General features: G+C 37.2%; 1 protein-coding gene across 1 annotated transcript; it reads right to left on the bottom strand.

The window, feature by feature from the left end:
- Positions 1–281: 281 nt before the first annotated feature.
- Positions 282–12,759, bottom strand: LOC132215441 (ZW10 interactor-like). The gene is given in 5 exon segments (XM_059663643.1): positions 282–434; positions 7,942–8,076; positions 11,901–11,991; positions 12,033–12,364; positions 12,367–12,759. Coding segments are annotated over 5 exon segments (1,104 nt in total).
- Positions 12,760–14,178: the final 1,419 nt, after the last annotated feature.

Genomic DNA, 14,178 nt, shown 5'->3' with positions numbered 1-14,178 from the left:
CACAGGCCGACGCTCTATCCACCGAGCCAAACCGGCTAGGGCTCTTTTTGTCTCTTGATCCCTTTACATCCATAGACCATGTGAGGCGCATGGTGCCATGTTGACTCACCTGTTTTTTTTTTATTGGATTTGATAGGCCATGCGCCCTGGAATTTTTTCAAGAGTATGAGAGGGCAGAACAGGAGGAAATTGAGAAGTTATTGTTGAAAGTGGATGTCATCAAAGGAGTGGCATTGATTCTTGCATTTGTATGTGTTTAACTCCACTAGGATCCTGGACCTCTAACCACCGACCACAGGTACCAGCATCCCAATGATAATATCTACACTAAACGTGTCACAATGTAGTAGAGTTAAAAACTCTGAATATTCTTTCATTTTCAACTGTACGGTACTGAGATTCCACTTCACGAGAATAATTCCATATGGCTTTCCCTAAAAGTGAAAATACCACTCATTTATTTTTACCATCAAAAAAGGCATCCCTTCCTTGTCATATTTGGTTTTTCAAAAAACAAAGACATGATATTTTTATATCCGTGTTTCTTCGTGTTCCTAGTCTGAAAGCTCGAGAAAATAAAAATTCCATTGGGGAGCAAAATTGTGTTTTGATATTACAGAATTATGCATGGCTCTGAAATAATAACCCCCTGCCGGGTTAACATGCCATCTCTAGAAGCCGTCATAGAGTTAAAGTTTAACTGTCAGTGAGTGAAATAGGGCCCATTCAGCCTAGCAAAAGGGTGAGGGTCAGTTTAGATGCCTGAATTCTAATATTACCTGTGCAATTCACCTTCGAATTTCAGGGCACTAAAATGGTTTCCTTTCTGTAGTCTAATTCAACAAATGAATAGGAACATTGCGCCCTACTTACTACAGAGAGAGAGAGAGAGAGAGATGGTAGAATAACCCCATTAAAACAATTTAAGTGTTTAAGAAGAAAGGTGCTTTATATATACCAAGCATTATTATTCATCATCAGAAATTTTGCCCACTCCCACAGTTTTCCTTGTGATTATCTGCAGTTCCCAGTAAGTACCATTTTAACATTTGATGCTATCATGCAATTCTAATAGAGGAATATTAAACTAGAGGAAAAAAAAAAGAACACCGAACACATGGAAATGTCTATACACTGTATTCTACCACATCATGTAATTTAAAATTCAGAAAGTCTACAAGATTGGTATAATTTGAGCCTATTTAAAGATACTCTGTCATTTTGGAGTAAACATTGTTTCTCAGAAAAACTAGATATTTTATTTATGAGGGTGTGACATTTAAAATAAATAACCTGTTCAAAGGAGAAAAGAAAGTTAATGTTTAGATTGGGTGGTACCCACCTGTCAGAGATGCCTTCCGGAAACTGGGTGTATTCACTCTATTGAGAACCCTGGGATTTGCATGGTGGGTGAGGGGGTAAGAACAAAATGACAGAGGAACCTCATTTGTCTGCCAGCAAAAAGTGGGTGGGGGACAGAGTGGGATTTTGCTTTGACTTGGCTCCTTGGACTATGCCAAGGGCTTAACTTAAAAAAGTAAATAAGAATTACCTATTATGCCCTAACCGGTGTGGCTCAGTAGATAGAACATTGGCCCGTGGACTGAAAGGTCCCAGGTTCGATTCCAGTCAAGGGCACATACCTTGGTTGTGGGCACATCCCCAGTAGGGGGTGTGCAGGAGGCAGCTGATCGATGTTTCTCTCTCATCGATGTTTCTAACTCTCTATCCCTCTTCCTTCCTCTCTGTAAAAAATCAATAAAATATATTTTTAAAAAAGAATTACTTATTATGTATATGCAGAAACCTGTGTTTATAACCCTAGCCAGTAGATCTATCAGGAAGATAAAAAGAGCTCTCAGTCTTCAAAATGACATCCTATCATTTCCTCATGAGAGCTTCATTCTGTTGGATCTTTAAGATTCCTTTTATCTTCATGAATTTGCTTTTAAATTAAACATATTTTTGAGTTAGGGCCATTCTTTAAAAAATTATCTTTAAATATTTTATTGCTAGTGAGCACCTTCATTCCCAGTTATGAGTAGAAAATCAGCGTATCTTTGATAGCTGTTTGGGTCACAGGTCCTATGTGTTGGGGTGGGGATAAGAGCACCAAGGGAGTGGTGAGATTTGAATAAAAACTGAACAAAATAGGAGAGGGGAACCTACAATTTGGTTTTATGCTTCTCAAGTTACTTCATGCAAGCAGATTTGTTGATTTCTGGGTTAAACAAGGTTTCTTTGCCTACAATGGAGATTCTTCTACTTTCATAACTATCTGTTGTCTATCTACTCATTTCTACACACACACATTAAATGTGTTTCCTCTGTGACAAGAAATATATCAAACATAACATATACAGTATCTTATTTAATTTAGATAACTAATCTATGTCATATATGTATATAACTAATTTCATTTTACAGATGGGACAATAGTTCAGAGATGTTCAGCTCCTTACCCTATGTGAGATATTGGAACACAGAACTGTCAGACACCAAAACCCTTTCTTAACCATTATGCTACATTATTTTTTTCTTAGCAAATTGTTTAGTAAAATGATTCATGAAGAAAAGTTGTTCTGTGATTTAATATGTTCAGAAAGTGATACCTATTACAATCCCATGTCCTTAGATAATTAGAAATAACATGAACATGTTAAATAATCACATGTTTTGTGATTAGAAATGTGGTTACATTTGGAGTAGTTTTGAGTTGGCTATTATTCTCTCTTTTATAGATGGGGATCCTAACACCCGAAGGGCTAATTAATTGGTTCAAAGTTGCAGGGCAAGCGTGAGATTTCAACTCACACACTCTGATCTGGAAGACCCCGACTTTCCTGAACCCTGTGCTGCCATGCACAGTTCTCTTCTAGTGAGAGACATCTCTGTCTTGGATTAAAACACAAAGTAAAACAAACAAACAAAAAAGAAAAAAATCACAGTTCATCACAAATTGGATTCTGAAAACACCATGGTCCTGAGATTTCAATTTACTTTCAATACCAATGTTGATATTTATGAATTCCATGGATTTATTTAATTTTTTTACTGCTTTATAATGATCCTCAAAAAAAACATATACCTTGTATGTTTCTATATTTACATAAATGCAAATAATATATGAGTGTAAGAAATAAATGAAATATTCATAATTAGCCAACAAGCATGTGTTCTATGAAAATTTTTTTGTTGTTAATCCTTACCCAAGGATATTTTCCCATTGATCTTTTAGAGAGAGTGGAAGAGAGAGGGAAAGACAGAGAGAAACATCGATGTGAGAGAAACACATCAGCTGGTTGCCTCCTGTACACACCCTGATCAGGGACCCAGCCAGGGAGGAGCCTGCAAACAAGGTATGTGCCCTTAATCAGAATCAAACCTGGGACCCTTTGGTCCACAGGCCAATGCTCTATCCACTGAGCAAAATCGACTAGGGTATTTAAAACTATGTTTAACCTTACAAATTATACATATTCACAATATGGAGTAACACCCTAAATATCTCATTCTCTTTTTTGTTTACAAATAGCATTTATATTTGTCAGCAAATGTCTTCTGTTGTTTGAATGGTACAGTAAGTTTAGAAGAGGAATACATTGGGTAAAATACAGCTTATTCACATTTGGTCTAGTCAGATAGTGGAGCAACAATAATAAAAAAAAAGTTTAAATTTGCTTTGTAAATGTATTTTTATAAGGACTTACAAAAGGTTTCTTTGTAAGGCAAGAAGTTTTATCAGATAAATACTGGAAATGACTTATTACTTTTTAAAAATATTTTTTATTGAGGAAGGTAAAGGGGGAGAGAGAGAGAGAGAGAGAGAGAGAGAGAGAGAGAGAAAGAAACAAACATTGATTAGAGATGGAGCCTGGGGATCAAACTAGCAACCCCCAGGGTGCATGGGACGATGCCCAATTAACTGAGCCATGCTAACCAGGGTGGAAACAACTTATTTTCATTATGTTTTTTTTTCTGCCTTAGGAATGTAGATCAGAATCAAAACCTTGTGCAAATTTTCTTCTTTTACTTCATTAAAAAAATAAGTTGTCATATAGATGCTGGGTAAAATCACAAAAATTTGGAGAAATCAGTCAACTCCAAAAAGTTCACTTAGCTCTGACATTTCTCACATTTCCAATGAACTATGCAGAGAGAGCGACTTGATTAGCATGTGCCATTAATCATTTAGGAGCCTTTCATTTTCAATGAATAGCAACAGTGCTAAATGAAGGCAAAATCAGAGGATGACAGGGTTACTTATTACTTATCTCCTAAAGTCTGATTTGGAAAAACTGTGATTCTAGCGCCATCCATTTATGATTATTGAAATCGTTTATTTTCTGTGGCACACATATGTCATTTGTTGAAATATATTGGCTTTTAAAATTTATGTTTTACTATTCATTTTCACTGTTCAAAGAAAACATGAAGCTTTCTGATCTGCAAGCATATTCAATGGAAATTGTAAGTATTCTACCTCTCTAAAGAATACTTCCAAGGTAATTTGCCTGCCACCAAAAGACAGAGAAAACCACCAGTCATTGTGTGAAAGGTACAAAACCTGATAAAGGTAAAGGAAAACAAGTATTATTCAGACAAAATTCTAGGTTAGCTTCTGATTAGAGGGCATTAGAATACAAATGCATACAGAAGTGGAGATGAGTCAGGTAGTTCTTGAAAAATTATAGGGCACTTATCACAAAAAGAGATTGATCTTTGCATCAGTCAGGGCCCAGTAAAGAGATAGAAATTACACAGCAAATTAAACCAGGAAAGTTCAAATGCAAAGAATTGTTCAATAAAAACAGGAGATTAGCTACTAAGAAATAAAAAGAACCTTAACGAATTCAAGAATAGGGGACGGCCCTAACCGGTTTGGCTCAGTGGATAGAGCGTCAGCCTGTGGATTCAAGGGTCCCAGGTTCGATTCCGGTCAAGGGCATGTACCTTGGTTGTGGGCACATCCTTGGTGGGGAGTGTGCAGAAGGCAGCTGATCGATGTTTCTCTCTCATCGATGTTTCTAACTCTCTATCCCTCTCCCTTCCTCTCTGTAAAAAAAATCAATAAAATATTTTTTTTAAAAAAAGAGAAAATACTTAAAAAAAAAAAGAATAGGGGACTAGCCACCACCTCTCGGGATAAGACCAAGTACTCAAAGAAGGAACACATTTGGAAGCTGTTCCCCAACCCCAACCAAGGTTGAAACTCAGACTTCATTGGGAAAAAAGGTGACAAATGGTCGAGAAATTTGCCAAGGTGCTGCAGGATGGGGCCGGGAGGCAGGAAACTGCCAGGGAGGTGCTGGTGAAAGCCACTGAAAAGCTGCGTTTAAGGGCGCAGCTATAACTTTCTGAGAAACCACCCTCTGGTGAACCACTGCGATTCATCTGCAGGTGAGTGTCCCTCATTGTCCTGCACATCAGCCAGATGCTGCAGGAGCAGGAGGAGCAAAGCACCCGGAACCTGGAAAATAAGTCACTTCCTTGGTTGTGTCTCTCCAGTGTCTTAACATGGCTCCAGATGCAAAGAAGAAGTGTTTCCAGGGCCCAGCCACGGTATCACAAAGCAGAGCAAACAAAGATGGATTTGAAGTTCAGAAGAAATAAATTGGTAACGGACACAATCTTCAAGTATAAAACTGTATTTGCATATGCTTGTTTGAACACGCATGCGAACAACTATACACTATGGACTCCATTCAAAAGGCCAAACTATTAAATTTTTTAGGATTGGCAATTCTAACTGTAGATGAGTAACATCATATCTGCTTAAAAACTGTAATCTTGTGTGTTTTTTTTAGCAACTATTCACAGAGCTAAATGTATAGTTAGTCCAAACTATCTGAACTACATGACTTTAAAAAAATATTTCCCTATACCAACTTCAGTATTTTTTTTTTCAAATGGCTCCAACATCCATTAAGTTGAACAAGGTCACAAACTGGGAATCATTCTAGAAAATTAGTCTCATTCAATCACAATATTAAAGCAACAAACATATACTGTCGTTTTTAAAAATACACTATACATATCTCCCTACCCATGCATTCCTTTCTGTCTCCACTAGGACAAGACACCATCCTTTCTTTCCTAGAAAACCTTAATACTTCCCAAGTGATTTTTTTAAATCCAAATATCATCCTACTATTGTACATTATTTTTAGAAAAGACATTTTAAAATTGTGAACTATGCCTTACAAAAGAGTGCATGTAATGCATGTATCTACTATAAAGAATCATAAAAATAAACATCAATGTATCCTTTATACATTAGACCATTACCAATACCATTGAAAATCTGAGTGACCCTCCCAACCTTGTCTTCTCCAGCCACCCCCATCAAAAGTGACCAATTTTCTGGCTGTTGTGTTAATAACTTTGAATAGTTTTCTACATATATAGCTCAACACACACACACACACACACACACACAATTAGTTGCATCTTTAAAACTCTATATAAATAGAATCATGGATTCATGCTCTATAACAGTGATGGCGAACCTATGACACACATGTCAAAGGTGACACACAAACTCATTTTTTTGGTTGATTTGTCTTTGTTAAATGGCATTTAAATATATAAAATAAATATCAAAAATATAAGTCTTTGTTTTACTATGGTTGCAAATATCAAAAAATTTCTATATGTGTCACGGCACCAGAGTTAAGTTAGGGTTTTTCAAAATGCTGACACGCCGAGCTCAAAAGGTTCGCCATCACTGCTTGATAATGATTACTTTTTTAAAACTTAAATTTTTGTAGATAAAGTAGCTAGGATTGATTTCCATGGCCATATGGTGTTCTCTTTTGTGACTATTACATGCTTTATACTAGTATATCCAGTTTACCGATAAAGAAGATTTAGGAGATTTCTCGTTATTGTTGTGTGTGTGTTTTTCTCTCCGGTGAAAAACAGTGATGTTACAAATGTTTTATACATATCTCCTGGTGCCTGTGGATTTGCTTCTGTTTGACAAATGCTGGACTAGAGAGTGTCAGAGTTTTTTTGTCTTTGATACTCTTTTATCTGTGACATGGTAATTTATTGTGGATTTTTCTGCTTATTAATGAGATTTCACAACTTTTCATATATTTAATGGTAATTTATATTTCTTCTTGTGCGAAGAACTTGAAGTCTTATGCTTATTTCAAAAAGTGAATTACTGTATCTCCTTACTGATTTGTAGTAATCATTTCTAAATTCTTGAATTTTGTCAATTAAATGTGTTGCAAATATATTTTCCCATTAAAAAGCTTTTCTTAGTAGTATTTAGATACCGCACTTTAAATGAGCATTTTAAATTTTATTATAGTCAAGTTTCCCCCCTGTGTTCTGTGTGTGTGTGTGTGTGTGTGTTTGTGTGTGTGTGTGTTTAGAAAATTCTACAATTTTAATTTTGAGAGTTGAGTTGAACAAAAATTATTCTAGCATTGACCGGTTTGTCTCAGTGGATAGAGTGTCAGGCTGTGGACTGAAAGGTCCCAGGTTCAATTCAGGTCGAGGGCATGTACCTTGAATGCAGGTTCAATCCCCAGTAGGGGGCGTGCAGGAGGCAGCTGATCAATGTTTGTCTCTCATCCATGTTTCTAACACTCTATTCCTCTCCCTTCCTCTCTGTAAAAAAATCAATACAAATATATTTTAAAAAATTATTCTATATTTTATATTGTAAAAGTTAAAAATTATTTTAATGTGTTTTTATTAAGCTTAAATTAATTTTTGTATATACTGGTATTAGGAATATATTTCAATTGTTTTCTCCCATATAAATAACAAAATGTTCCAACACTATTTTTTGAACATTTTAACATTGTCCTATTGATCTGCATTATTAGCCACATCATAAAATGGGTTTTTATGTTTGGTCTGTTCTATAACTTTGATGTATTCTGTGCCATATCACACTACTGTTACTAGTATTAAAAATCTTACCTGGCATTCTTCTTCAGCAGTATCTTGGCTTCTCTGAGCTCTTTGCCATTCCATAAATCTTTTAGAATCAGCTTGTTGGGTTCTTTGAAATACACCAGTGAGAGCTTGCTTTGCAACTTCATCAAATCTATAGAACTATTTGAAGAAAATTGACAATTTTACTACTTCAATCAGTACTTTTTAAATGTCTCATAACATCACATAAATTTTACCCCTAGGTTTTGAATATCCTTTGTTGTATTCAGTTCTACAATCTTTGATTTTTGCTATTGTAGAAAGCATTTTTGAGTTTTATTTCCTGTTTTTCTTGTAATAGGCAGCTACACAATTGATTTTTATATTGATTTTGTATTTAATATACAGGACTTGCAAACTTGCTAAATTCTAGTCTTGATTTAAGTATTTTACCTGAATATTCATGTGTGCTTTCTATATTGACAACACATCATTCAAAAATAATGACAGGTTTGCTTCCTTTCTGTATTTATTTATTTATTTATTTACTTACTTACTTACTTATTTTTTACATATATTTTCATTGATTTCAGAGAGGAAGGGAGAGGGAGAGAGATATAGAAACATCAACGATGAGAGAGAATAATTGATTGACTGCCTCCTGCACACCCCCTAGTAGGGATCAAGCCTGCAACCTGGGCATGTGCCCTTGACCAGAATTGAACCTGGGACCCTTGGGTCTGCATGCCGACGCTCTATCCACTGAGCCAAACCAGCTAGGGCTATTTATTTTTCTTTTCTTATTTATCAGGCTAATACCTCCAGTAAAATGTTGGTTATAAATAGTTATGCTGGGTATTGGCATCTTTGGCCCATTTTTTTTAAAGGGGAAGATTTAAAATTTTTAACATTGCATATATCCGTTTTATTAATCCTTTCTTTCTTCTTTTATTTTTTGGCTTTTTTCCTATTTGTTTTCTGGCACAGGAGCCCTTGTTTCTTTATTACTTTTGTCTTTGTGTTTTAATTTTTTTAATATATGAAAATAAATATTTTATATTCTGCATCTGATAATTCCAATATCTGCAGCACTTACTTTTCTGATTCATCAGTTTATTGTTTTGGCTAACTCTCCCACAGGTGGCTTATTTTCCCATGCGTTTAGTATTATCTCTTGTTCAACTAAACGTAAACAATTTTTATCATCGAAGATCTTCTATACAAGTTAATGTTGTCAAATATTACTAGTAAGATTAAAGATACATAAGACTTCCAGGTAAAATTTATAAACATTTACTGGGACTTTAAAAAACTATTGTTTGAAATATTTTGCATTTCAAGCAGAATACACATGTTATAGAAAAAAATCATATATTTTAATGTCACATTTTTCTTCTTTGAGTCAGAGAATCTCAATTTCTACAGCCTGTTTTCCTGTTTGTTTGTTTGTTTTGTTTTTTTAAAGTCACTGAAGAATCTTTACTCCTTCTGTTGTTTAATCTCCAGCTCACTTTGTATATATATTTTTTCTTCTTTATCCCCCCCATTACCCCCCCACCGCCACTCATGCCCTCACCCCCTGGTGTCTATGTCCATATGCATGCATACAAGTCCTTTGGTTGATCTCTCCCCCTTACCCTCCCCTCCCCTACCTTCCCTCTAAGGTTTGACAGTCTGATCGATGCTTCTCTGTCTCTGGATCTCTTTTTCGTTCATCGGTTTATGTTGCTCATTATATTCCACAAATGATTGAGATCATGTGATATTTATCTTTCTCTGACTGGCTTATTTCCTGTTTTTAGTTCAGTACAAAAATTAATTTTTGAGTGCTTTTTCTGTACCAGGCAGGATGTTGATGTTACTTGCTGAAGATAAACATATAAATAAGTTACAGTCCCTGCCTTAATTGAAGCAAATTGTTTCAACAATAGATGTATGAAGAAAGCCCCAGATTACAAGATAACTTGATTTTCTGCAAAGGCAGGTGGTCATATAAATTTCATAGGCATACTAGGAAGTAATGTAATTATTATGCATGAATCTGTGTGCTTTGGTTCCTATTCAAGTTCTGAATGGTATTCATATCCTAAAGATATGAGTACAGTTATAATGCTACCTTTTTGCTTATAACATCTTTGTATCAGCAAGTTGAACTGTACAGGTCCACTTATATGTAGATTTTTCTCAGTAAATATGTTCAATGCTCTATAAGTATTTTCTCTTATGCCCTTCTTAATAACATTTTATTTCCTCTAGCTTACTTTAATAATACCGTTTATAATACATATAACATATAAAATATGTGTTGATCAACAATGGTAAGTTTTGGGGGAGTCAAAAGTTATTTTTAATTTTATGTTATGAAAACACTCCCTCAACGTGACTCCTTCCTTCAATATTCCACCTCAGAGGATCTCAGTAGAAGGAATATAGGATTTGGAGTCAGACCTCCCTGGGGATGAAATCCAAGCTTGAGTGATTGTTTTTTAACCTCAGTTTTTTAACACACAAAATGGGGTAATAATTGCATCCTCATAAGATTCGTTTTAAGGATTAAATAAAATAATGCATGTGAGGTGCCAGGCCAGGTATCTCTTACATAGTGTCTCCTCGAGTGATGATAATTGCAGAATTAATCCCATTGAGAAGGTAAATGCCCTTTTAATTGCAACAAGTTCATGATTCCCAGGATGTAAAATAGCACATTTAACTGCCTTCTCCTTCAATGGAATGATGGCATTTCCTCCTTTCAATTCTATATTTTATTTCCCTGGAACTTGTCATTTAAAAAAACGTGGCAAGTTGAATTGTGGGAATGTATTGTGAGATAGCATTCACTGCCATTTGTTTAAAGATCCATAAAATTTAATCAACAATCATTTAGTAATTTTTTTTGTTTGTTTCTAATGAGAGCTGGGTATATAGAAGAGTATTTTTCTTTCTCAGACTCTGCATGAAAATTTGCACTGTTAACATATTTTGTTGTGACATCACAATTTTGGTTTTAACAATCCCTTTCTCTCAAGATGAAAATCAGCCAAGCAGTAAAGGTATAATTTTCATGAGCGGAAAGAAAGAAAAAATCGTCTCTGAGATTTATTTGCTTTTAGCTTCAAGACCAAATTCTACTTCCTATTAAAATATCTTGATGTACTGTGAGGCAGTAGTCCTCAAATGAATATCTAAATCAAATGTCTGAACTTGCTAATCTCTTCTCTGTTTTCTAAAGGTTGTCTTCCTTCCTGCTGAAATAATAAATGGGTAAATAGTCATGTGTGAGGTGCTTGCATCTTTAATATGCCAACACCTTCAGTCTTAGAGGCTATGGTGGCAGATGGGATGTTTCATAAGTTCTGTGTCAGACAAATTACATTAGCTACCCTGGCCAGCACAGTGACACATAGCACCTTTATGTAGCTCAATTTTGTCTATCTACATCTCCAAACATTTCATTTCAAATCAGCAATAGGATAGCAGAAACTATCATCTCTGAATGGAGTGATAAATCTGTCCACTATGTTTATAAAGCATCAGCCTATATTAATTTCTGTTTTGTTTTGTTTTTCTGGCTCTTTTTTGTTCATCAGTTTTTATTCATTAGATTCCACATATGAATAAAATCATGTGATACTTGTCTTTCTCTGACTGGCTTATTTCAGTTAGCATAATTCTCTCCAAGTCCCTCCATGCTGTCTCAAATGGCAAGAGATCCTTCTATTTTACTGCTGCATCATATTCCATGGTGTAAATGTACCACAGCTTTTTATCCACTCATCTACTGATAGGCACTTGGGTTGTTTCTAGATCTTAGCTATTGTAAATTGTGCTGCTATGAACATAGAGGTACATACATTCTTTTTTTATATATTTTTGATATTTATTTTATATATTTAAATGCCATTTCACAAAGAAAAATCAACCAAAAAAAAATGAGTTCGCGTGTCACCTCTGACACGCATGTCATAGGTTCGCCATCACTGGACTAGACGGTCTGGAATCCACACAGGTGAGTCTGCATCCTTGGAGGACACACTTCCATCTCTCCCCACGGTATCCCCTCTGGTCTGCTCCCGGGATTGGGTCAGCAGCTGGGATCCAGAGCTGGGAAGAGGTCTCTTTGGTGTCTCTTCCTCTTTTTATCCTCAGGAAGATCCAAGTCTTGTGGTAGCTCTGCCTCTGTCTCAGGGGGTGGCAGCTTACCCTGCAAGGTGTATAGCAGTTGAAGGAAGGTCTGGTGCCTCTGCAGCTTGTCCCGCTCCTGCCCTGCTTGCTGCTTCAAGGTTCCAAGTTCCTGACGCAGCTGCTCAAGCTTCTGCTGAGTCCCTGCCTGACGCTGCCTCACCTCTGCAGAAACTTCTGCCAAGTGCTGTAGACGCTTCTCCTGTTGCAGCTTCCACTGCATCTGGGCTGTTCTGCGTTTCTCCATGGCTACTTGCTTCTTGGCCTGGAGCTGCTCAAGGGCCTCCCGGGGAGCTGTGCCTGCTTCCTTTGGGCCTCCTCCATCTTGGGCAGGGCCTGGATCACGGCCCTTGAGTTGGCCTCCACGTGTTCTTGGTAGGTAGCCTTCAGCTCTTTCCATTGCTCCTTGGCTGTGATTGCCTTCTGTCGGCTCCTGTCTTCAGAAGCCAAAGGGTCCAGGCCCTGGACAATGTCTTCCTGAGCCAAAAAGTTCTGCAGGAAGTCCACTACCTGAAGATGGCTGCAGAGCACCTTGTTCTTCTTTCGGAAATCCATCACAAACTCAGCCAGGATCTGTCCAGGCACCTCCGCCTCCTCCTGCAGGCCTATAGGCTCCAGGATGTTTGCCAGCTGGGCCAGGGACTCTATGGCTGCAGCCTCAGCCTCAGTCTCTGCCACCTCCATCCTTCCCAGTGCAGCCTTTCAGCCCTTGGGCGCCAGATGCCGGGGTCCAGCCCCAGCAGTCCAGGGGTTCCCAAAGGTATGGATGGAGTCGGTGAAGAAGGAATCACACGGAGACAGTGTTCAGTTGATCAGCAGCCCAGCCAGGTTCTGTGTGTATTTCTCCTGTTACATCTGTATTTATACCAGTTGATTTTAATCCTATCCATTCTATTCCAAAGGTTAGGGCATTTCTTATCTCCATTCCAAGGTTACTCTATTGTTCTATTAAGCTACAAGGAAGTAACTGAAGGAGATTATCCTAAGTAAAGATTATGTAGCTTAAGCGTAATTGTTTGTAGTTAAAGTGATTAACTACCCGCCTGGCACTTAGTTAAGGGTTTGTTTTTTTTTTATTAAATCTTTATTGTTCAGATTATTACATTTGTTCCTCTTTTTTTCCCCCATAACTCCCCTCCTCCCAGTTCCCGCCCCACCCTCCGCCCTCACTCCCCACCCACTGTCCTCATCCATAGGTGCACGATTTTTGTCCAGTCTCTTCCCGCATCTCCCACACTCCTTTCCCCCCCAAGAATAGTCAGTCCATTCCCTTTCTATGTCCCTGATTCTATTATGATCACCAGATTATTTTTTATTATTATTTTTTAATATATTTTATTGATTTTTCACAGAGAGGAAGGGAGAGAGATAGAGAGTCAGAAACATCAATGAGAGAGAAACATCGACCAGCTGCCTCCTGCACATCTCCCACTGGAGATGTGCCTGCAACCCAGGTACATGCCCCTGACCGGAATCGAACCCAGGACCTTTCAGTCTGCAGGCCGACGCTCTATCCACTGAGCCAAACCGGTCTCGGCGATCACCAGATTATTTAATCACTTGATTCTTAGATTCACTTGTTGATAGATGCATGTTTGTTGTTCATAATTTGTATCTTTACCTTTTTCTTCTTCTTCCTCTTCTTAAAGGATACCTTTCAGCATTTCATATAATACTGGTTTGGTGGTGATGAACTCCTTCAGCTTTTCCTTATCTGTGAAGCTCTTTATCTGACCTTCAATCCTGAATGATAGCTTTGCTGGATAAAGTAATCTTGGTTGTAGGTTCTTGGTATTCATCACTTTGAATATTTCTTGCCATTCCCTTCTGGCCTGCAAAGTTTCTGTTGAGAAATCAGCTGACAGTCGTATAGGTATTCCCTTGTAGGTAACTGAGTTTCTTTCTCTTGCTGCTTTTAAGATTCTCTCTTTGTCTTTTGCTCTTGGCATTTTAATGATGATGTGTCTTGGTGTGGTCCTCTTTGGATTCCTTTTGTTTGGGGTTCTCTGCGCTTCCTGGACCTGTAAGTCTATTTCTTTCACCAGGTAGGGGAAGTTTTCTGTCATTATTTCTTCAAATAGGTTTTCAATATCTTGCTCTCTC

This window comes from Myotis daubentonii, chromosome 14 (genome assembly GCF_963259705.1).
Source record: "Myotis daubentonii chromosome 14, mMyoDau2.1, whole genome shotgun sequence".
NCBI classification, from domain to species: domain Eukaryota; kingdom Metazoa; phylum Chordata; class Mammalia; order Chiroptera; family Vespertilionidae; genus Myotis; species Myotis daubentonii.
Note: the sequence above shows the minus strand (reverse complement) of the source record. Positions and strands in the feature narration are given on the sequence as shown.